Below are 23,963 nucleotides of genomic sequence, written 5' to 3'. Positions count from 1 at the left end.
AATTTGTGCACCTAATAAATACGTTATACTAATTGTGGTCGCCCTCAGACGTTTTTATTCATTTCTTCATTTTGAGTAGCGCAAGATCAAGGCATCTGACCGATTTTTGTGACACATGGAACAGCTTACGGACACAGTGCAAAGTAAACTGCGCGTCTGACCGATTTTTTTACGACACTTGGCACAGCTTAAGGAGACAGTGCAAGGTCGAAAAACAGTTATGCCCAAATATGCCACAACAATTAGGTAGTAGTGCTATCTATCTCGTTCCTTTCGTATCAGGGCAGCAGTACTCATATTATTACCAGCTTGATTTATACTGACAGCAGTAAGAGGCGGGATGTGCGAAACGAGAACCGCTAAGTACACTCAGAGTTCTTTCTTCGAGAAGCATGTATCCCGTCCATCACTTAAAAACAACGAAATTATTTACCTGCAAGTAATCAAGGCGTATTGAAAAGTTTGCATACGGACAGTAACGTCATCGAACGGCCACGCAGGGATAAAAGTCGGTCAATACGTTAAAAGTCCGTCACTTTCATAACGGTTACCACCGGGTGGTGACGACGACCTTCACGTAAACAGTATTGTGCTGTTATTTTGTGGCCGTTAAGTTCAAACTGTGAGTCATTCACGTCCATTATTATTGCGCCTCCGCCACTATTGCAGCGAGGTTGATTTCAGCAAAGATAGTTACAAAAGTAGTCGTGGAAAGCAACCTACCTACACAACGATGACATTTGAGTAAGCGTCATAACTAGCGTTTATTGTGTTTGTTAGCACATTATTCATTTCATCAGTGTTTGGTATCTTTGACTGCCTTCGTCGAAAATCTAATTGCAGTTTCCTAATTGTTTTTTATAGTATTGTTGCCCATATTTCTCATTCACTTAGGATCACATCCCACGAAACAGCAGTTTTCTTGGTTTCGTTTCCTTCGATTATAATGACCCTCCGTCCCCTCCCAACCTCCGCCTGTGGTAAAAACAAAGTATTTCCTGGCAAAATCATTTAGAATTGATTGCAAGGGTGCTACGAAAGGCAGTTCCGAAAGGAATAACTACTAACCTATTTATGTGCACCATTTGCATATGAACATTTATGGTTTTGCTAGACGACGTTTTCTCCTCTTCCCAGACGAACACCTGAGGTGATAAATGACGTGAGGGCAAACGGCCCGGACAACTCTGCCTGTTGTAGCCTGCCTTGAGTGCTTAACGGTGCGCCCCCATCCTACGTTCCTTGCCGCCTCCACTCTCTCTCTCTCTCTCTCTCTCTCTCTCTCTCTCTCTCCCCACCGTGCGCCTGTTCCACCCATCACCCGCTACGTTGACGTGTTTCAGCGCTCAGAGCGCCTTGTTTTGCAAGATGTTCGTCGCAGATTCCAGTCGCTTCGTTGCTGTATTATTTGTCCAGGTCGGGGAAATTGATGGTATCGCCAGCGACAAATACGTACTGGGATCTCAAACATTTGTAACGTCTGCAAACAGAGCTGTTGTCACCACAACTGATATTGTCAGTGGTAATTATTCTGAAAGTCTTCTGTCAATGTTTGTAACATGGGAACGCTACAGTTTGGCTGTTAACTTCGGTTGATATCTTCTGAGCCGTATGGCTTTTAAAGAGTTTAGAAGTATTACTGTTTCTTCAAGCGAATGTGGGCACCGAGATGTTTACATGTAATGTACGTATCATTTATGAACATAATACGAGAGTTAGTCCATAATATCATTACCTAGAAAAAAAATCAAGCAGACACTACGACACTTCGTGACTGTGTTAGTCTCTCTCTCAATGCGACACTTTTGGCCAAGGATGGATAATCTGACGGAGACTTCGGTTGTAGATGTTTGGCTGTTCAGAAAACGTTCTAACTCCAAAATCACAATGTCTTCATTCTGGATATGCTTGGCATCCGTGGAAAGAGGAATAAGTCACAGGGTACCACGTAAGGAGAAAACGGCGTGCTTCAAAATTTGTAGCCCAAACTAGCAGCATAAGTGATTGAGTTCTGTGCAGAATGAACTTAGGCGTTGTCAGGATCATCTTGTCTGTTGATGTTTGAGTCTTCGACTCTTTCCGTGGTTTTGAATCCACTAGTTTCCACTGTTTGCGTTCTCCTTTGACTATGGGTCCTAGGGAGACACTCCGCTCTCTCCCATGGAGTTAGGACAGTTTCTTTAAACTGCGCCCTGTAGGTGGTACTCGGCACTTCGTGTCTACAAATATTCAGAGCGGTTCCTCGGAAGAAGAATAATTTTGGAAGACAACTTCTACGGTATGCTTTTCTTGTAACTTTGAAAATAACCTGTTTGCTCCTGTTGAAGGTAACAGTACTTGTGCAGACACCAAGAAGGACGCGACATAATTTCGATGTTCAGGAAACTTTCTTGAGAACTCTATAAAAGGTTTTACGAGTCGTCTCCGTACCACACAATCCGTGTTCGCGGCGTAATGTCGTTTTTTACGATTCTGTAAACATTTAGGGTTCCCAGATCCGGCACTGTTAGTACACGTCTAGCAGTTCGAACGACAAATTGCATCGGCCCGTGCAGCGAAAGCCGTTGCGTTTGGCAAGCTGGCCGGCTCGGCGCCTTCCCCTCCAACGCCCCCGCCCCTCCGAGGACGGTCTCATTGTGCGAGCAGGATGTGAGGGATGCTGTGGGAACTGCCGCGCACGCGTCGTCCAGTCGCCCCTGCGGCACAGTCTTCGAGCCCGTAGCACCGTCGTCTCCGCGCGTTCCTGAAGGCTTCGAATTTATCTCGTCTCCAATATCAGCAAACCGGCAACGAAAAGAGTTTACTGACATCTGTAAGCGAAACAATACTGACCGTAGGATTTTCTTCCGTAGGACTTTCCTGGAAGATAGTTTGAAGAAAAACAAACCCAACTTTCAACAGTGTTGACTCTAAGTTTAAAATTCCTAAGGTGTGAGGGGTAAAATTAAAGGAACAAAATTTTATTTACAGCTAGTACAGAAATCAGACTTTTAATGAGTCGAAGGCCATGATGGAGAAGTAAGCAGTCTATACGGATAACGGAAATGAAATCCACATCCACAAGCCCCTTGTCTGTATCCACGTATGTTAACATTTTGTAAACCGTTTTAATCCGTTCGATAGCCTGAGCCTTGGTACGTGATTGCCCCTGGGTTTAAGATACTGAACTCTGACATGTTGTTGTTGTGGTCTTCAGTCCTGAGACTGGTTTGATGCAGCTCTCCATCCAGTGGAAGCTTCTTCATCCCCCAGTACCTACTGCAACCACATCCTTCTGAATCTGTTTAGTGTATTCATCTCTTGGTCTCCCTCTACGATTTTTACCATCCACGCTGCCCTCCAATACTAAATTGGTGATCCCTTGATGCCTCAGAACGTGTCCTACCAACCGATCCCTCCTTCTAGTCACGCTGTGCCAAAAACTCCTCTTCTCCCCAGTCCTATTCAATACCTCCTCATTAGTTATGTGATCTACCCATCTAATCTTCAGCATTCTTCTGTAGCATCACATTTCGAAAGCTTCTATTCTCTTCTTGTCCAAACTATTTATTGTCCATGTTTCACTTCCATACATGGCTACACTCCAAACAAAAACTTTCAGAAAAGACTTCCTGACGCTTAAATCTATACTCGATGTTAACAAATTTCTCTTCTTCAGAAACGCTTTCCTTGCTATTGCCAGTCTACATTTTATATCCTCTCTACTTCGACCATCTAAGTGTCTCATTTCCTAATCTAATTCCCTCAGCATTACCCGACTTAATTCGACTACATTCCATTATCGTTTTGCTTTTGTTGATGTTCATCTTATATCCTCCTTTCAAGACACTGTCCATTCCGTTCAGCTGCTCTTCCAAGTCCTTTGCTGTCTCTGACAAAATTACAATGTCATTGGCGAACCTCAAAGTTTTTATTTCTTCTCCATGGATTTTAATACCTGCTCTGAATTTTTCTTGTGTTTGCCTCACTGCTTGCTCAGTATACAGATTGAATAACATCGGGGAGAGGCTACAACCCTGTCTCACTCCCTTCCCAACCACTGCTTCCCTTTCATGTCCTTCGACTGTTATAACTGCCATCTGGTTTCTGTACAAATTGTAAATAGCCTTTCGCTCCCTGTATTTTACCCCTGCCATCCTCAGAATTTGAAAGAGAGTATTCCAGTCAACATTGTCAAAAGCTTTCACTAAGTCTACAAATGCTAGAAACGTAGGTTTGCCTTTCCTTAATCTAGCTTCTAAGATAAGTCTGACTTGGTAATTTACAATCTGTTGACCATGCTTAGATGCCGGTCACGACGACATTACAATACCCCATAACCAGATAATGTTTCGCAACGTACAGATTTCTGTCGAAAGTACCGAAACGAGTTTTGTGACATTTTCATAGCAACAAATTTCGCAACATTACCAGGTCAAATAAAGCAGTGTTAAAAGTTGCACCTTTCGAAGAAAGAGCGCAGCATTCGGTAATGTGCGTATCGTACACAATGCGCTATATCTATTCTCGGTTCATGTGATGTGACTACGGTCACAATATCCCTAGTCGTGATCGAAATGCAGGTCTTTAATTTTTGAATAAGAGTGGTTATAGCGTGATGTGCCGTTGTCAGGCGTGTTCCTTAGTGCGACACGCCAGAATTCGTAGTTGACCTTTGAACTGTGACCCTGGGATCATAGGCACGCGGCTTACGTAGCACCCAGACCGTGACGTTACCTCGGTATGTGGCTGACTACACGGGCAAGAGCAGGACGTCAAGTATCGGGTTGCGGCGAGAAAAGGCATAGACAGTGATAGGGCGCGTCCGGACCGCATCCGCTGTTGATAAGAACATGGCTTCCTCCTTCTTCGTTGTTCTTATTCTCCTTTTGTTTCAGGGCCCACGTTAAACGTACGAAACAACACACGATCCAAAGCAAAGTATTTTTTGCAGGGACTCTGCAATCTGTAGGCGGCAAGCTATGTAAAGAAATAGGTTGTAGCCGCATCCGTTTATTTCTATTGTGGTACGTCTGTTGCGACTGAAATGTTGTAACCAGTCATATGTATTATGCTTTACTTCTGTTTCGTTAATCAGCTGGTATGAACATCTCACCGGAAATAAAAATGCCCTACCGTATTCTGAATCCACTTGGTGATCATAATTGTATATATCAAGTATTTCCGGAAGTTCGTAACGAGTGGAGACAGGTTTCTCTTCACTGTTATCAGCCGTTTGACACCAACTGCTTTTTAAGACTCGATCTGCTTATGCATTAGTTTTCAGTCATACACATACATGTTCATCTTATAAGTTTTCTAATGTCATCTAATCAACTTTAATTATTCAGTTGTTTCGTGCTATTCGCAGATATGCCAGCGAAGAGTTTCCCATTCGCCGGGGTACATATCCCGCCCATCAAGGGCGTCCATACGATAGTTCGTGTGGGGGGGGGGGGGGGGGGAGTTAGACCTGGAAATGTGTTTTTAATATTCTGAAAGGCGAATGGCGATTCATAGGTAGCCATAAAAAAAGCTCCAGTTCTGACCCAATTAGAAACCTGTTTGATCATTTTGTTGAGAGGTAAACACCTGGCTACACTATTTTTTCCATCCCCTTAGAACTAGGGGGTCTGGGGCGCCTCCCCTCCCCCCCCCCCCCCCCCCCCCCAAATAGCCCTCGGGTATGAGCACTCTTGCCGCCCATACCCATTTGATCATTGCTACAGAATTAATTACATCTGTTATCCCAGTCTATTTCCTGTTAATTTTGTTTTCTTGTACCTCATAGTAATTTTCAAATCGCTGCTCTCCGATCCCGAAAAACCTGCAGTTCTTGACGTTTCTCCTATTAAAAGCCTTCGTGTTACTAAATGTGATGACTAACATTGGGAAGAACATATTCTCTATAGTCGGTTGCATAAATATTTGTAAGTCCTTGAAGTCAGTGAAGCCACAGGCGCAGTTTGATACATGCCATAACACAATCACGTGCACAGCAGATTTTATTGGAGGCTTATTACAATACATCTTGAGTGATTTCTTAAATTTTTAACTGTGTGACACAGAATTAGTTTAGCAACTAAAACGCCTTAATTTTGGTACCCTTGAAGCTCTTAAGTTTCCAGCCTATGTATTATCGTGTAATATTTGAAATGAGTATGATGGTCCTATGAGTTGACTGCTATTTAATGTTTGTAACCTCCATTCAGCTACTTGAAAAAATCGTATTACACTCGTCAGAAACTTTTTGAGGCCAGTTGGCAGAAAAAATAAAATGTGAACCAGAACTCTATCAACAAACTTTCAGAGGTGGTAGTATGGTCCAAAGCAAGAAAAAAAGTCAAGTAGACAGGAGCTCTAAAGCCCTTGTTCAGTAGATGTTTCTCACAGTAGCGAAGATGAACAGTTGCTCATACTTCTTAAGGTATTCTCTTTCGAGGCAATGTTTAGGACTTTCTCTTGTTTTAATCGATGCTACCGCCTTAGAAAGTTTGTCGGTGGAGTTGTAGTTCATAGTTCACCCCGCGTATAACAGTGAACTACGAATGCAGGGAGATGATTTGGTTGCCGGCCGCGGTGGTCTCGCGGTTCTAGGCGCACAGTCCGGAGCCGCGTGACTGCTACGGGCGCAGGTTCGAATCCTGCCTCGGGCATGGATATGTGTGATGTCCTTCGGTTAGTTAGGTTTAATTAGTTCTAAGTTCTAGGGGACTGATGACCACAGATGTTAAGTCCCATAGTGCTCAGAGCCATTTGAACCATTTTAGATGATTTGGTTACTGAAGAACTGTGACGGACAGCGATTAATGAATAGGCGTAGTACAAAGATGGAACCAGTATAGTGTGTTGAGTGTCTGATTACAACTTCTAATCGCTAAAACTGTAAGAAGCTTGACATGTATGCCTAATATATGTGCCATACTAATTTTAGTGCGTCAAGCGTTCCAAAGCTTAAGTTTTTGTAACGATGCTCCCCTCCCCGCGGCACACACATACATCCGTGGGCTCCATTAGCGTGCGGCGATGATAACCGAATACCTTTGTATCTAATGCAACAAGAGAAAAACAGTGATGGAATTTTGACATTGTTCGCAGCACACATCTGACCGTGAAACACATGTGGCCCACGATTACGTTACCAGCTTGACATTGTTTACACTTGCTTCTTGTATCTTTACATTGATTATCAGTGAAGTTCACTCCGTATGTTATCAGTTCTTTTCTTCTTCCTTCTCGAACAGGTTCAGTTTCTTACGTTTGTATTTTTTATATTTTCAGTTTTCACCTCCCCTTCACGTGACAACCTAACAAACACCTTCCATTGTCTTTGTTTATTTGATGTGTTGCGTTGGAGATAGTGACGAGAAAACGATAGCTGCCGCTAGCATCTGCTGCAGACTGTGTTCTCCATATAGAGGAAGAAAGCAGTTTGATGACACCGCAGCCAGTCGCAATTTCGACAAATGACCGTTCAGTTTGGTACTAACTAGTTTTGTCCCTGATCTCACATCGTACTTCCCATAATTAAACTGAGCAAAACAAGGGAAAACATTTAGCAGTACAAATACAAAGGTACTTCCGAAGATTTTCTCGGCACACACACATTCCTTCGCGAATGCACAAAGCTTTCTCCATTGCCTTCCACTTTCTCCAGAGACAAAAATGAAACATCTAAAATTTTTAGTATGTCAGCTATTATCTACTAATAAGAATTACTTCTTCAGTATCTGTTGTTTTCCTTATGTTCCAGAACAACTCTCAGTAGTTCTTAAATTTTTCTCAGCGCTTTGTTTCAGATTGGCAATTGTAAAAATACGTAAGACGATAATGCTCCAACACCGCCCGGCTAACGTTCCCCCGTCCTTATTGATTGTAAGAACTATCCAAGACATAATCCAATGAGGTTTAAGAAGTCTCAGAATTGTCTAGAAGCGTATCAGGAAGTTTGGGGGGAGGGGGAATTACACAACCGCCGGTAACGTCTTTCGGGCGGACTTCGCTCACTTTGACTCACTTCCGCTGCTGTGCAGGAACTAGCTTCCTCGACTGATCTGTGTGTGACGCATTCAGCGATAAGGCAAGCACGACTGAATCTCACAAGGAATTGGGAAACCGCAAATTTCACAACTTGTGTGCTTTGGCGATCGCCACTGTCAAAACAAATGACATCAAGTGACCATGAAACACGCCAACGAATATTTAACTTACAATGCGCTTGGTTTCCCCTTTGCCGCTGTCAGTCTAATGAACTGTCTTATAAATTGTGTATAGCACACTATTGATCAGTCATGCCGAGAAATCTCCGTCATGCCGAGAGATCTCTCTCAGAGATCACATCACTTACGATTCATGTACAACTAGTGCACTCTTATACAGAACAACTCGATTTTTTTCAGTTCCGCCTTCGAGAATACTTTCGTGTCGCATGTTTCCAGTATTAATCATTACCGTGATTCAGCCAAGCCGACTGACTGTATTTGTTTCCTTTCAACCTTTCTGTGATGTCATACATCGATGGTTGACCCACATTTCACCCTCAGCGTCACTCGCTATAATGACGTTTTTTGTTACAAAAGTGCGATGATGGAAAAAATACACCCATGGGCAGTTTTTCGGATTAAGCACATTTCCAGCCGATAGAATACATACCGCTTTATAAACGCTAACGTAACGTTATGAACTTTGTCCAACCTTCTCTCAAAGCAGGTTAGGCATTCGGGTATCACTGTATACTATCTCCCTAACTTTACTTTTAATTTTTTTAAGCAAAGCCTGAGATGGTATGGTAAGACTGTAGATGTAAGAATTAAATGCATATATTCACAGTCAGCTGAAAACTAGAGAGACTGTTATTCAGTCGGCGACTGCGCGTAGTGCATACGGGCCAGGTATCGAAGCTTGTACCTCGCGGAGGCTAGAATCATGCATTCACCGTTTACAGCAGGCTCGATCGCGGCGTTCAAAGCTCCTTACCACTCCGTCCTGATGTACTGCAGTCTCTTATAGCAGAATTATGGAATATAAATACAGAGAATTAAGGTTGCTTCACCGTCAGTTCCGTCAGCGTGTGTGGTTTTCATTATAATCTCCGTATTCCAAGTACTGCGTATTGCAGCACTTAATAAAGACAGATAATAATTCTTCTCGGCAGTTAACAATTCATTGATCTTCAGTCGGTAGCGGAGACTCGACAAGATCACGACTTTATCTAAAAACACAATCGGGATGTCAGAGGATGAGCCTTGTTAAGATTCAGGCGATAAAATGCGACAAGTGATTGCTTCTGATAGCAGATTGTACTCAGATCAGAACTACCTCACGCATATGACTTAACAACCATTGGAATGGTCCATAATGCGTTAATTTGATTTCAAATTAGTAAAAAAGAAAATAGATTTCGTATGCCACTGTTAGCTCAGAGACCACGGAGGGTTGCTTAAGCCAATTAATTAGAAAAGTTTCCTTTCTTACGATTTTTTGAGGGTTTGGGTGGGGAGAGGGGGCGGGGCGAAATATCAGTTTCCTTTTTCCAAGAGTAGAAAATGTGATAGCACTACGAAAGCAAATTACAGCGTTCATAAAAAGTGGCATTTGGTTCTTCACCTCTCCCCAGTGTTACTGGCGAAGGTCTGAAGGATTCGTGCAGAGCATAATCCACCGGCTAAGATCAAACTTAGGAATTGCACACACTGATCAGCCAGAACATTATGACCACCTATCTAATAGTCGGTATGTCACGTATAACATCGGCGACGCGTAGTAGCTTGGAAGCAGTGAGGCCGTGGTAGGGATTTGGCACCACATCTGCAAACAAAAGTCACGCGATTCCCGTAAATTCCACGTTCAATCACTTCCCAGATGTATTAGATTGGATTCAAATCTGGCGAGTTGGGGGGCCAGCACATCAATTGGAACTAGCCACTGTGTTCCTCGAACCACTCCATCACACACCTGATCTTGTGATACGACGCACCATTTTGTTGGAAAATACCACTGCCGTCGGGAAACATGATCGTCATCAAGGGTATACGTGTGCAACCAGTGTACGATACTCATTTGCCGTCATGGTGCCTGGCGCGAGCTCCAGTAGACCCATCCATGCCCATGTTAATGTTCCCCAGAACACAATGAAGCTGCCGCCAGCTTGTCTCCATCCCACAGTACAGGTGTCAAGGAGCTGTTCCCCTGGAAGACGACGGATTCGCGTTCTCCCATCGGCATGATGAAGAAGGTATCGGGATTCATCAGACCATGCAAGGCTCTGCCACTGCACCGACGTCCAGTGCCGATGGTTACTTGCCCATTTCAGTCGCAGTTGCCGACGACGTGGTGTTAATATTGGCACATGCATGGCTCGTCGGCTGCGGAGTTCCATCGTTCGGGGTGTTAGGTGAAGTATGTGTTCACACACACTTGTTCTCTACCCAGCATTAAAGTCTGATGTTAGTTCCGCCACAGTTCGCCACCTGTCATGTTTTACCAGTCTGCCCAGCCTAAGACGTCCGACATCTGTAATAAGGGCTGGCCGCTCAACCCCGTTTCGCCACAAAGACAGACACCACAGCACTCCTCGGATACCCGAAAAGTTGCGCAGTTTTCGAAATACTCGTGCTGAGCCCCCGGGACATCAGAATATGCTCTCGGTCAAACTCAGACAGATCGCGAGCCTTCCCCATTCTGCACAGTGGTTGGTATTGCATGCACAGTGCGTGTGTAAGACAAGCAGTCATTCCTCGCCAGGTGATGCTGATATTGCCTAGACGGGTTTGTATCGATAGCAAGTCGGTGATCATAACGTTGTGGCTGATCAGTGTATATTTCAGCGCTCTAGCAGCGTTATAATTCGTATTTTGGAAAACTGATATTTATACTGTAGCATTCCTGCTAGTTTCATCTGGTAGGTTATTAGAAAATTTTTATATAATATGAAACATATAATCAGTCTTGATTCCCGTAGGTCGTAACACCCGGATATTGCTTCTCTGATTGAAACAGTGTGTGATATATACCCTTTGTGTAATTGCTACCCGCGAATGTCATCGTGAGGGGAGAATCTTCTTCCGTTCCCGTTCCTCATTTTCTCCCCCAAAAGTAGCGCTAAGTAAGTTCGTAGACAGTACGCCCGAGCGAAAGCTCAAGTAGGGTACACACCTACTAAAGCATTTTTTTGCTGTGGTAGTTGACAGTTTCGCCATTAGAAGACGTAAAGAGGTAAGTGGAAGGAGAGAGGAGTGCAGCCGCTCTATTGCCAGTCCACCGCTTTGTTGGTCTTCCCTCCACCTGGGTCAGATAGCAGACCTGTTTCCGCGACGGAGCTTCCCTGCCTTCGGACCAATGGAGACGAGTTCCCTTCATTTTGTACACAACTTGAGCGAACATCCTCATTTTTTGCGCGGCCATAGCGAGTGGAATTCCCACCAAAGCATTATTACCATTGGACACTGGGGGGGGGGGGGGGGGGGGGAGAGGAAAGTGCAGGGAGTAAACATTGTAGTGGACACCAAGGCTTGAGAGGATGTAGGGCACTAAAGTTACGCAAGGATGAAGAGACTTGCGTAGGACACTCTGTTCATCGTAAGTTTAATTCGGATGTAATCGTTGCAGTAAGTATTTCTCCTAGTTTGTTACCTCATTGGACTATACTTCCTGTAAGCCACATACGATTATGTTGGTACGTTTGTGTTGGAGTGTCATAGCTAGCGTATTTTAACCTGCAGTTGCGATGCCCTCACGGCCGCTTTATATATATTCTCGCAAACGTTAAGCACCATCTGTTTCTATATATTTTCTAATTTTTCTGCACCTATGTCTTACTACAGGACTTGAAGGAACTCCACACATTTTCGCGTCGCACACGAACGACATGATCACACACGGGGCAGAGAAAGCAGTTTCCAATGAAAAATTCATGTGTTAAACATTGTTTACATTAGGGTTCAATTACGGTGAATAATGTACATCGTAGAACGCTGTTTTAAACCTGTCTTCGCAGTGAAGAACCGACCACGTTTAGTACTCGGCCTTCTGTTTGAGAGCTTCATTGTGTCTACTGAAGAAGCACGGTATCCATACTTACACGCATAGAGAGGGCGAGTCTGATAAGGAGCGGGGAACCGTGGAAGGAGCCTTGGAGCAGATCGTCCAGGCGGTCGAGTGCGGCCCGCACGGAACCCTCGCGGTGCGACACGATGCTGAACGCCAAGTCCTCGATTGTGGCCCGCTCGATGATCCAGCCGTTGGTTTCGTTGTCCCAACCGTTAATTATATATTCTTGCAGCTGCTCGTCCACCACACGCACCTTGGACAGCAGCCTGTCGAGCTCAGACAGTTGTAGTTCGAAGCGCAGCTGCTGCGGCAGTGTGCGTATTAGCATAGCAGCCTGGCGTGCCGCCTCCGCACTGTGCATCGCGACGCGGTCCAGCTGGTACTCCACCTGTAACAGTACCCGTGAAAAGGCTCCGTAAATTAAAAAAAAGTCAATAGACAGGTTGTATTTGTTAGGGGCAATGTTATCGGCGTACAGCCAGCTACACTTGACAGAGCTTAGCATTTATCTTGGAACATATTCTCAGTTCGAGTATAATAAATTTCCTAGAGACCGGAAAGCGTATGTCTACGAAAAGGTTGTTGTTGTTGTGGTCTTCAGTCCTGAGACTGGTTTGATGCAGCTCTCCATGCTACTCTATCCTGTGCAAGCTTCTTCATCTCCCAGTACCTACTGCAACCTACATCCTTTTGTGTCTGTTTAGTGTATTCATCTCTTGGTCTCCCTCTACGATTTTTACCCTCCACGCTGCCCTCCAATACCAAATTGGTGATCCCTTGATACCTCAGAACATGTCCTACCAACCGATCCCTTCTTCTAGTCAAGTTGTGCCACTGACTTCTCTTCTCCCCAATCCTATTCAATACCTCCTCATTAGTTACGTGATCTACCCATCTAATCTTCAGCATTCTTCTGTAGCACCACATTTCGAAAGCTTCTATTCTCTTCTTGTCCAAACTAGTTATTGTCCATGTTCCACTTCCATACATGGCTACACTCCATACAAATACTTTCAGAAACGACTTCCTGACACTTGAATCTATACCCGATGTTAACAAATTTCTCTTCTTCAGAAACTCTTTCCTTGCCATTGCCAGTCTTTATTTTATATCTTCTCTACTTCGACCAACATCAGTTATTTTGCTCCCCAAATAGCAAAACTCCTTTACTACTTTAAGTGTCTCATTTCCTAATCTAATCCCTCAGCATCACCCGACTTAATTCGACTACATTCCATTATCCTCATTTTGCTTTTGTTGATGTTCATCTTATATCCTCCTTTCAAGACACTGTCCATTCCGTTCAACTGCTCTTCCAAGACCTTTGCTGTCGCTGACAGAATTACAATGTCATCGGCGAACCTCAAAGTTTTTATTTCTTCTCCATGGATTTTAATACCTACTCCGAATTTTTCTTTTGTTTCCTTTACTGCTTGCTCGATATACAGATTGAATAAATCGGGGAGAGGCTACAACCCTGTCTCACTCCCTTCCCAACCACTGCTTCCCTTTCATGTCCCTCGACTCTTATAACTGCCATCTGGTTTCTGTACAAATTGTAAATAGCCTCTCGCTCCCTGTATTTTACCCCTGCCTCCTTCAGAATTTGAAAGAGAGTATTCCAGTCAACATTGTCAAAAGCTTTCTCTAAGTCTACAAATGCTAGAAATATAGGTTTGCCTTTCCTTGATCTAGCTTCTAAGATAAGTCGTAGGGTCAGTATTGCCTCATGTGTTCCAATATTTCTATGAAATCCAAACTGATCTTCCGCGAGGTCGACTTCTACCAGTTTTTCCATTCGCCTGTAAAGAATTCACGTTAGTATTTTGAATCCGTGACTTATTAAACTGATAGTTCAGTAATTTTCACATCTGTCAGCACCTGCTTTCTTTGGGATTGGAATTATTATATTCTTCTTGAAGTCTGAAGGGTATTTCGCCTGTCCACGAATCGGTACAGTTTCAAAAAGCATCGCTCGGGCGAAACTGAGCTTGCCCTTTTCGTACATGGTTTCGGCAAACTATGGATGTAACAGTATATTTCTAGATTCCCGAGAAACATTTCACACGGTACTCCATTTGTTAACGAGCATACGGAGTATGTGAGTGGCTCAAAAACTAAGTAATAGAATCCACCACGTTGTGCACGACGGCGAGTTTTCATCGGCGACAACGGTATCGCCAGGAGTTTCCCAAGGATATGTGATAAGACTGCTACAATTTTCTATACACACAAATGATCGGGTGGACAGGGTAGGCAGCGATCTGCGGTTATTTGCTGACGATGCTCGGAAGGTTTCAAAGATGACTGACTGTAGGATGATACCAGACGCCTTTGACAAAATTTATAATTGGTGTAATGAACTGTAAGTTAATGTGGATGTGCAGGAAAAACAAACCTGTGGATACAGCATTAGTGGTGCACAGCTTGACAAAGCCAGGTCGTTTAAATATCTGAGTGTAATGTTGCAAAGTGATATGAAATGGAATGAGCATGTGAGAATTGTGGTAGGAAAGGCGAATGAATGATCGACTTCGGGTTATTGGGAGAAATTGTAGGGAAGCGTAGATCATCTGTAGAGGAGACTGCATACTGGACGCTTCTACCTATTCTTGAGTACTGCTAGTGTGTTTGTGATCCGCTACAAGTCGGATTAAAGGAAGACACGGAAGCAATTCAGAGGTTGGCTGCTAGATTTGTTACCGGTGGGTTCGATCGACACGCAAGTGTTATGGAGATGCTTCGGGAACTCAAATGCGAATCCCCGGAGGAAAGGACGTTCTTTTCGAGGAACACTATTGAGAAAATTTGGAGAACCAGGTATTTGAATCTGACTGCAGAACGATCCTATTTTTTCGCGTAAGAACCGCGATGATACGATAAATTAGGGCTCGTGCGGAGGCATGTAGACAATCGTTTTTCCCTCGCTCCAGTCTGTAATTTCATCTGGAAAGGAAACGACTGATAGTGGTATAGAGTGCCGTCAACTGAGCACCTTGCGGTGGATTGCGGAATATGTTTGTAGATTCGTCTACACAGCACGTGGCGCTCAAGAAAGAACTAAGATCCACTCACTGAAACGCCAGTCATAAAGTTATTTAAATCAACGTGTACAAACACTTTTTAAATTAAGTTTTACTTTTTTACATTCTAAGCGTGGTAAAAATTACGTATTTTTAATAAGGTGCATTTCGCTTTATTAATAAAGCTTCCTCAGCTATGATTGGGGTTTCCTATATTCCACAAGTTGCCATCGGGGACGGTTTAAGGCCCAAGCGACACGAGGTGCCACCTGACGGCACCACGTTGGAAAGGTCGCCAGAGGCGCTCAAGTAAAAGATTTGTATACAGTGCGTATCACAAGCAGTACCGAAAACTGACACTGGCCTTTCATGCAAATTACCCTATGAGGACTAAAATAATCATCAATAATATAACAACATAATAATAGGCGTCCCACTCCAGTATCTAGGATGTGACAAAAATAAGAAAATCATTACCCATCAACGTATGTGGCGTGATAAGAAAACTGAAGGGTAAAACTAGAAGAGAGACCCAGATGAAATTTGATAGTCGTGACACTTCCCACAGTACTAAACGGAGCAGGAAGTTCGACATTAATATTAGAAGGCTTAACACAACTTGAAGCATCATAAATGGCGTTCCTTAGACCAGTGAAAAGCTGGCAGAATAAGAAATGAAGAAATAAGGAAATCCCTAGTGGTGAAACCATCGACTGAAAAAGTAATCCAACGAAATATGGTTCGAAAGAGTATGTATTCCCTGTCAGCTCAGAGAATCCCCTGACAAGCAATGTAATAAATCTATAATTGTGGGAAGGCCGAGGAAGAGATGGTGATACCGAAAGAGGCCCCAAGGCCTAATCCTGGATTGCCACAAGAAAAAGAAGGGCGGGAATTGTGAACGTGTACATAGGAAAACAGGGGAGAGTGGGCACCAAATGATAAGTCGCTTGTGCGGAAAAGCTGATGATTAATAAATGGAAAAACCAGTTGTCATTAAAATTTGTGGAGAAAAATAGTAAACGCAGATCAGGATGCTTTATGTTTAGTTTGGGAAACATAATCTAATACCTGTAACAGTTGCTGTGATGTTATGGGTAGTGATGTAAAATGCCTGGGCATTTATAAGTTGAGGCGAGTGTCCAGGATAAATGCCTGTACAAATGCTCAAAATTCATAAGTGATGGGCATTTGTGTATTTTAAAGATTAATTGATAAGTGGCGCTTATAAAAAATTTGGAATTGATATTCTGTATTGGAAAAGGCGTTTTTCAACACTACTTGTATAGTGGTTGGGTAACCAAGTTGAAAAAGTTGCTTTAGAGTTAGGGAGATGTTATTAGGGGAAATAAATTGGACTGTAAACATAACTATACATTTTAATGATGCCAATTCTTGGGAGTACATAATAAAAAAACTCAAGTTTAAAAGTTATTCTTGAAATGATGTATAGTTTATATTAAGTAGGTAGCCTGTAGGTAGTAATTTTACTTATACTGTACTACTGCAAAAAATTAGTAAAAAAGTTTATCCATAATGATTTTAATTAGTGATGAGTCACGTGCAGATTCCAATTCCACAAGTCCAAGAATCGCAGATTTTCTGGAAATTGACTAGTTATTGGAATCGAACATTTCCAGTGTCTTGGGCATGAGTCTTTGTTATTTAATCTTTTTTATGTTAGTCTTTCTTATTTTATCTTCACAGCATTGCAGTCATACGAAAGAAAGATAAAGAAAGGAGCAGAAAAGAAAAATATAGGTTGTCTCAAATGTCACTACCTCTGACAATAAAGATTCCCCCTCCTCGAAACAGTTTAACATTTAACCATACATTTATTGTCAAAAAACACTTGCCGTCTGTTTAGGACTGTTATTCTCTTTATACCGACTTTTCACTGCACAGCTGTGTTCGCGGTGTGTTTGAGGAGGGGGGAGAAGAAGAAAAGAGTAGAACTGGTAAAAATGAAAAGGGCTTTGCAAAGGATAAGCAGCTGTCAAGAACATGCGCCCTTCCTTGGTACAGCCAGTTGGAATGTTAGTTGGAAAAAAAAGCTTCTCACTTCTTTCTTTTCGTTCTTAGTAATAAAGGCAATCAATGACATTTATATTTAAATGTAAATATTTACTAACTTCTAACATTGTTAAATTACACATTCTAGCAGTAAAAACTTTAAAAAGTACTTTTTTTAAATGCTTTGGACAAATGCCCATTTATAAATGTCCTGCCCACTGGGCATTTGCCCGGCCCATGTCACTAGTTACGGTCTCCTAAATATTATGTTCCTCATTGTAAGATTCCTGTTTCGTGCGTTATAGTGCGTTCATGAAGAGATGTGGATGACATCATAAAACGCACTACTGTCTGACACTATTTTGTTAAATTTCCATTAACATATACCGTAAAGGAACATTTTAGCAATGAATCTAATGATGTCTTTTGTTTAAAAGAATAAAGTGTAGAATTTAATGCCGAAAAATGTAAATTTGTAGGAAGGAACAAACACGCAGAATTCTAGCTGTGTTTCTTCGTAGAAGCCTAGAGCTGTCACAGGCGTATAAAGAAAACCCAGTGAAGACCTAAGACATTTTATCGCCAGTTCACACTGGGAGCCTGAGGTATATGGTTGCACGTGCCCAGCAACCCATTTGGCCGCGGTAGTGATTTGGCTTTCATTAAAACTTGAGCGGGTATGTGACCACGTCAAGTTGCCTTCATTGATCAACACTAGTTCGTTGCTGAAAATGCCGTTCACCAAATGGCCTCATTATTTAAATTCGTGAAAATAACACCCAGATTTTTAATATTTCTTTGGCGTATTGCTCGTTGGCCGGGATCTTAGGCCGACGTTTCATTAAAAAATTTTCGGACGTTTCGTCAGCAAGCGTGGTGGGCATTCTTAAAGAAAAAGCATTAAACAAACGACGACCGAGGAACTCGACAAGAGAGCAATGTCTTAATAAGTGGCCACGACAGTATGGACTTTAGCAGGGAATTGCCCATCTTCCCTGGTGTTGTGGAGAATAAGCACGTTGTGCTGTTCCTTCTTAATCTTCATTTTCATGATTGTTGTAACGTACTTTGCTCCTTGCAGTCAACTTGGTTCCCTTCTCAGGTTTGGCGTCCTCTCTTCGTCAGCAGCGCTTTCGGGTTGTGAGTTTTTGTCTTATTTTGCATGTCCGTTGAATGAATCTGTAAAACCCCCCATCTGTCCAGAAAGTTTCGAGATTGGATTAATAAAAAATAGAGTCAGTGAAGATAGTGGTTTTAATGCTTCACATGTTGTACTGTCTTTCTCACACCCACACTACTCTTGAGTACAACGCACAGAACCATTTGGTACTGTCAGAATAGGCATCCTTTGAGATGTTTTTCCTGTCGCATATGCTGGAATGTCGGTTATGTCGTCAAAGCGTTGACCCTTCAGGTTAATTTGTGCACTTTGTCGTTTTTTGGTAGGTTCGCATTTATAACACGGTGTTGCCACCAATGACGATTTTTTCTAGGAAAGAACTGACCTCATTTTGGATTTCAGTCAAGTCGAGGCAGACGTCCACGTGTCGCTATTTTTGTTCGGGAGTCCAGATGTTCAGAACAATCGTTGCATATTCTGGATGTCTTGAACAGTTGATTTAGGTATGATATTCTTCTGCGATTTGTGACAACGTTGACGCGTTATGGCTGCACGTCCAGTACATAACACTGCCTGCTCACAACTAACTAGTCGAATGCACATATGTTGTGTACAGTTATTGCGCTGATGTCGCTTATATACGCCAAGAATAAAATCTGCCTGAACTTTTGGACGGATGGTGCATTGGTTACATCCCATAAATGGAAAAGTTCTGTCACTATACTTTTGTAAAGATTTTGGGGTACTTCACCTGCTAGATGCATGTGGTAGACTACTGGAAGTCAGGAGATAAATTTACCGTGTTCGATTGTTAATAACAGCCGAAGATTTTCCTAGCGCCACCTGATAAATCGCTTTACTTGTTAACCAGCTTCTGGTAGCCCACAGGACCTTTTCGAAAAACGTAGAGCCAGAATCTTGGCCGGCAGCAGTGACCGAGCGGTTGTAGGCGCTTAAAATAATGGTTCAAATGGCTCTGAGCACAATAGGACTTAACATCTGAGGTCATCAGTCCCCTAGAACTTCGAACTACTTAAACCTAACTAACCTAAGGACATCACCCACATCCATGCCCGAGGCAGGATTCGAACCTGCGACCGTAGCGGTCGCGCGGTTCCAGACTGAAGTGCCTAGAACCGCTTGGCCACACACGCCGGCTAGGCGCTTCAGTCCGGAACCGCGCTGCTGATATGGTCGCAGGTTCGAATACTGCCTCGGGCATGGAAATGTGTGATGTCCTTAGGTTAGTTAGGTTTAAGTAGTTCTCAGTCGAGGGTACTGATGACTTCAGATGTTAGGTCCCATAGTGCTTAGAGCCATTTGAACCAGCATCTTGTGCTGGAAAGAGGAGTCCCAGAATCATTAAACAGAAGTTACGTACATGGAAGATTTACGCGGCACTGAAGTGAAGAGCTTTTTTACGTGTGTGTCGCTTTAACAAAATATCACTGTAGTAGTACTGGTGGTGGTGGTGGTGGTGGTGGTGGTGGTGGTGGTGGTGGGAGGTGGTGGTGGGAGGAGGAGGAGGAGGAGGAGGAGGAGGAGAGCAACAGTAATAACAGCATATAGTTTAAAAGGAAGGATATCAGAATTTAATATCCCGTCGACATCGAGGTCATTAGACAAGGATAGAGCAGGAACTCAGGCTTGGCCTTTCCAAAGCAAGCGTTCCGAAATTCGCCTTAACTGTTTATAGAAAACACGAAAAAATCAAATTTGAGTGGCTGGGCGATGATTTGATCTGGCATTGGGTGTTTGAAGCAGGGAGACTAAATCTGTAAAGAGGACAGTATTTAGGTGCTCTCCAGGCTTACGTTTAGAAAGTAATCCGTTTGAACGCGGCTTCGTTATTGAAATGCTGTGTTTGTGAATTACATGTTTGTTACTCGTTTGAGGAAATATTGATGAGACCGACGCCAAACTGAAGGAACAATGTGTGCTTACCTCGGAACGACCAATTTTGTTGGAAGCGAACGAAAGCATTAATAGTGTTTTTATGGCGTATTGTATAGGTATTCTCCTGTGCTCTGTCCCATTCCTCTGTAGAGGCATTGCTGCTGGCATATGCTTAGAACATCTCAATGTTGAAGGATGGGCAGAAGCAACCACTGCAGGCTATTTCTGTAAAGTATACTTATTTATTTAATAGTATGGCTAGGACCCCCCCGCCCCCCGTCGGGCAGACCGTTCGCCGGTTTTTCAATTTGACGCCACTACGGTGACCTGCAGTCGATGAGGATGAGGACAGTACAACACCCAGTCCCTGGTCGGAGAAAATTCCCCGACCCAGCCGGGAATCGAACCCGGGCCCAGATGATTGACAATCCATCACACTGACCATTCATCTACGGGGCGGACTAAGGTATACTAACAACAACTTATGACTAGAGCTAATGTACTCCTGTTAATAATGAGAGGTACTTTATGTATATTTTGGATAAACAGCTACTTCTAAAATATCTTGTGTTTGCCTCACTTCAAACAGAGCATTTATCTAACTTTAAGCAGAACTGTTTATCAGCTGTCTACACACAGGCAGTGTCAATACCCGTTCCATATAAACATTTACATTCATGAGTACAAATATTCTTCTAAGTAAATGGCTTGCCCCAGCATGTTCAGCTCTTGCTTTATGGATGGACATTAACTGTTTATAATAATTCGGACCCCTGCGAATTGATTTCCTTGACATTTTCGGCAGCAAATGGGTCTTATAAAAATCAAGCCTCAGTCCAACTCTTAAGTTATATTATGCTTTATACCAATTAATCAAGCCGGCCGAAGTGGCCGGGCGGTTAAAGGCGCTGCAGCCTGGAACCGCAAGACCGCTACGGTCGCAGGTTCGAATCCTGCCTCGGGCATGGATGTTTGTGATGTCCTTAGGTTAGTTAGGTTTAACTAGTTCTAAGTTCTAGGGGACTAATGACCTCAGCAGTTGAGTCCCATAGTGCTCAGAGCCATTTGAACCATTTGAACCAATTAATCAAGCCAAATTTTCATGAATACTTTTTATGGCCAGAATCATCTCTCAGCCACATGGAAACCATTGGTTCTGTAGACAAAACACTGATTTCACAACTGTCTCTGGAAACAAAAATCCTCATTGCATTATTATGGGAGTGATCATGTCAAGAAGGGAGCACTCGGTTGAACACGTAGTTTAAATTGCTAATTACGTGCGTCATTTGCGAACCTCAATGAAAATCCCAGGACGCATTTGTTTTTGCTGTGCTAACGTTTTTATAAGAATTCTTCAAGGATTTTAAAGAAATAGACATCAAAAAACAGCAGTATCCTTTGTCTTCATTTAAAGTGGATTTTGAGCCACTTCTGTTAACGGCGCTGTTTATTTCTATAGCAACGTCTTTTATAGTGACACAGTCATGTATTTCTTAAACTGGGCATACATGAACCTCAAAGTACAAACCACAGTTTCAATTTGGCAAATATGTTAATTTTGAAACAAGAACTATTACATGCCACATGTTCTTATTGCCGCGCCCGGGTTCCCGGGTTCGATTCCCGGCGGGGTCAGGGATTTTCTCTGCCTCGTGATGACTGGGTGTTGTGTGATGTCCTTAGGTTAGTTAGGTTTAAGTAGTTCTATGTTCTAGGGCACTGATGACCATAGATGTTAAGTCCCATAGTGTTCAGAGCCATGTTCTTATTGTGTATTTAAAATTTTTGATTTGTTATAAGATGGCGTCAGGAAGATGGTAACTATCGTTAGCCAGATGAAAGCTTAGAGTGGTTTCCGGCTTTCTTTAACTCTCGTTGTCTCCTAACATCAGGAGAAGAGATTCAGAGTAAGGTACTGTGTCAAATCCTAACAATGTTTGTACATCACTCTACATTAATAAATGGCAAGTCGTTTGCTTCCTCATTTAACTGTTCATGTTTCTAGTCGACGTCTACATAAAGAATCCAACAAAAGCTTATCTTTCTTAAAACTGGTTTTAAAAAAGCTTTGATGAACCGATCTACTTAATTGAAATACACATTGTGACGTATTCGCTGAGGGCAATCATACCCCATTTGTATTTTTGGCGCATGAGTGAGGACTTCCCAAAGTGAATTCGGAACTCTCCCAAATGGCCTAAAATATTATTAGCATGTCAAATTGATTCGAGTAACATTTATGAAAAATAGACCAGATATCAATTTCTGCATAGAAAAAGATACGCGTACAGTAGTACTCATAGCGAAGTGTATGCCTGAAGCAGCAATGGTGCATTGTTCCAACTAAGTATGGCAGATGAACGGATCTGCCGAACTAGGAGAAATGTGTGCAGACAATACAGTTTTATTGAAAAAAGAAGGAAGGAAGAGTGGGTCTAATGTTTCGTCTACATCGAGGTCATTGCAGGTGGAGAACAAGCGCTCGGATTGTGTCAGTGATGGGGAAGGAAGTTAGCCGTGCTCTTGAAATGAACCATTCCAGCATTTTCCGCAGCAGTTCAGGGAAATCGCGGAAAACCTAAATCTGGATGGCCGGACGCGGGTTTGAACCGTCGTCCGTTGCGCTATCCACTGCGCCACTCCACTCGATAGTTCTATTGAAAGCGATATACTTGACAGCCAAGTTGCCGAAGTGTCGGCAGGTCTAAAGGCTTGCGCCGACAATGAGCAACACTTAATGTTGACCAACTACGATATAGCTAGCATAAATCTCGGACCAGAAAGGAATCTTACCTGTTTCAAGCGGCCCACGAGCTCCCTCTCTTCCTTATTGGCCTTTATTGGCATGCTAGGGCCATCTTCCTCGCTGTTGTTGGCTTCAGCCATATGGATCACGCCGGGCAGCGTTTTGCTGAGGAAGGTCACCAACTCGTTGATGTCGCGGAAGTCGATGCTGCTTGTGGGCCGCAGCGCAGCCAGCAACACAGGCAGCCACAGCAGCTGACGCATATTGCGCGTCGCTTACAGTAGAATGGGGCAACCTGCAACAAAGCCGCTGTGTTTAGTGGGACATCTTCCGTCCCACTGTTGCCATGTATCTGCCGCGATTTGGCATAAGAGCGTCGTTTTACTGCAGATTTTTCACGGTCGCGGGCTGGTAGAGCGCGAAGCCCAACCACTTAATCGGGTTATACTAATATCACCTATGGAAAGCGATGGCCACAACCTGCATTTAATACTCACTAGACTAGAGGGCCATTAGCAATACACCACACAAAATAAGCACCATAGACCTTGTACAAATCTGCTTTAATGAGAAATAGTCAGGCTGAATTGTTGAAACACCGGAGAACGAAAGATTCGCAGAGGTTGTGTGTGTGTGTGTGTGTGTGGTTTTTTTTTTCTTTTTTTTTTTTCTCTCCAATCAACTAAATTTCTCTAGCATTAGTTTTTAGAAAGTATGCAAAATGAAGAAAGATATCGTGCGGGTTGAAAATACTGTTTTTTTTTTGGGGGGGGGGGGGGTTAAGGCCAACCCACACTGGACCTCCACACCGTATCATGCCTAGCACTGAATGGCGAAACAGATTATGCAGGATCGCCGTTGCAGAACACATGATATTCCCCAAAAGTGATAATATACCCTCAGCTTTAAGGCGTCAGTAACAGTAATAGAATTTATGAATGGTTGTTCTTGACAGTTGTAGACAAAGTTTACGTACTGATGTGAACAGAATCGCCCTTATGCTTTATCCATATGTCCAAAGTTAATTTTTCGCCAGTAAAACTATTTTACTGTTACAGCAGTTTCATTAAAAACTGAAAAACTTTATTATATGTCGGTGCCCTTATTTGTGCACGTTGCAGGCATTTTCAGTTTA

At 43.0% G+C, this 23,963-nt stretch overlaps 2 protein-coding genes across 3 annotated transcripts in view; one reads left to right on the top strand and one right to left on the bottom strand.

Annotated features, from left to right (window-relative positions):
* The window catches only part of LOC126473269 (E3 ubiquitin-protein ligase Ubr3), a 297,943-nt gene that overhangs the window by 125,101 nt on the left and 148,879 nt on the right, over nucleotides 1–23,963 (top strand). The window lies entirely within an intron of this gene.
* LOC126473270 (uncharacterized) overlaps nucleotides 1–23,963 on the bottom strand; it is a 36,573-nt gene that overhangs the window by 6,418 nt on the left and 6,192 nt on the right. The window contains exons 2-3 of the mRNA XM_050100222.1: nucleotides 22,876–23,123; nucleotides 12,059–12,415 (exon numbers count right to left, since the gene is read on the bottom strand). Coding sequence (XP_049956179.1) covers nucleotides 12,059–12,415; nucleotides 22,876–23,091 — 573 coding nt within the window. The 5' untranslated portion in view covers nucleotides 23,092–23,123. The remainder of the gene's footprint in view (nucleotides 1–12,058; nucleotides 12,416–22,875; nucleotides 23,124–23,963) is intronic.

The sequence above is a fragment of the Schistocerca serialis genome, chromosome 4 (genome assembly GCF_023864345.2).
Source record: "Schistocerca serialis cubense isolate TAMUIC-IGC-003099 chromosome 4, iqSchSeri2.2, whole genome shotgun sequence".
Taxonomy (NCBI): Eukaryota; Metazoa; Arthropoda; class Insecta; order Orthoptera; family Acrididae; genus Schistocerca; species Schistocerca serialis.
Note: the sequence above shows the minus strand (reverse complement) of the source record. Positions and strands in the feature narration are given on the sequence as shown.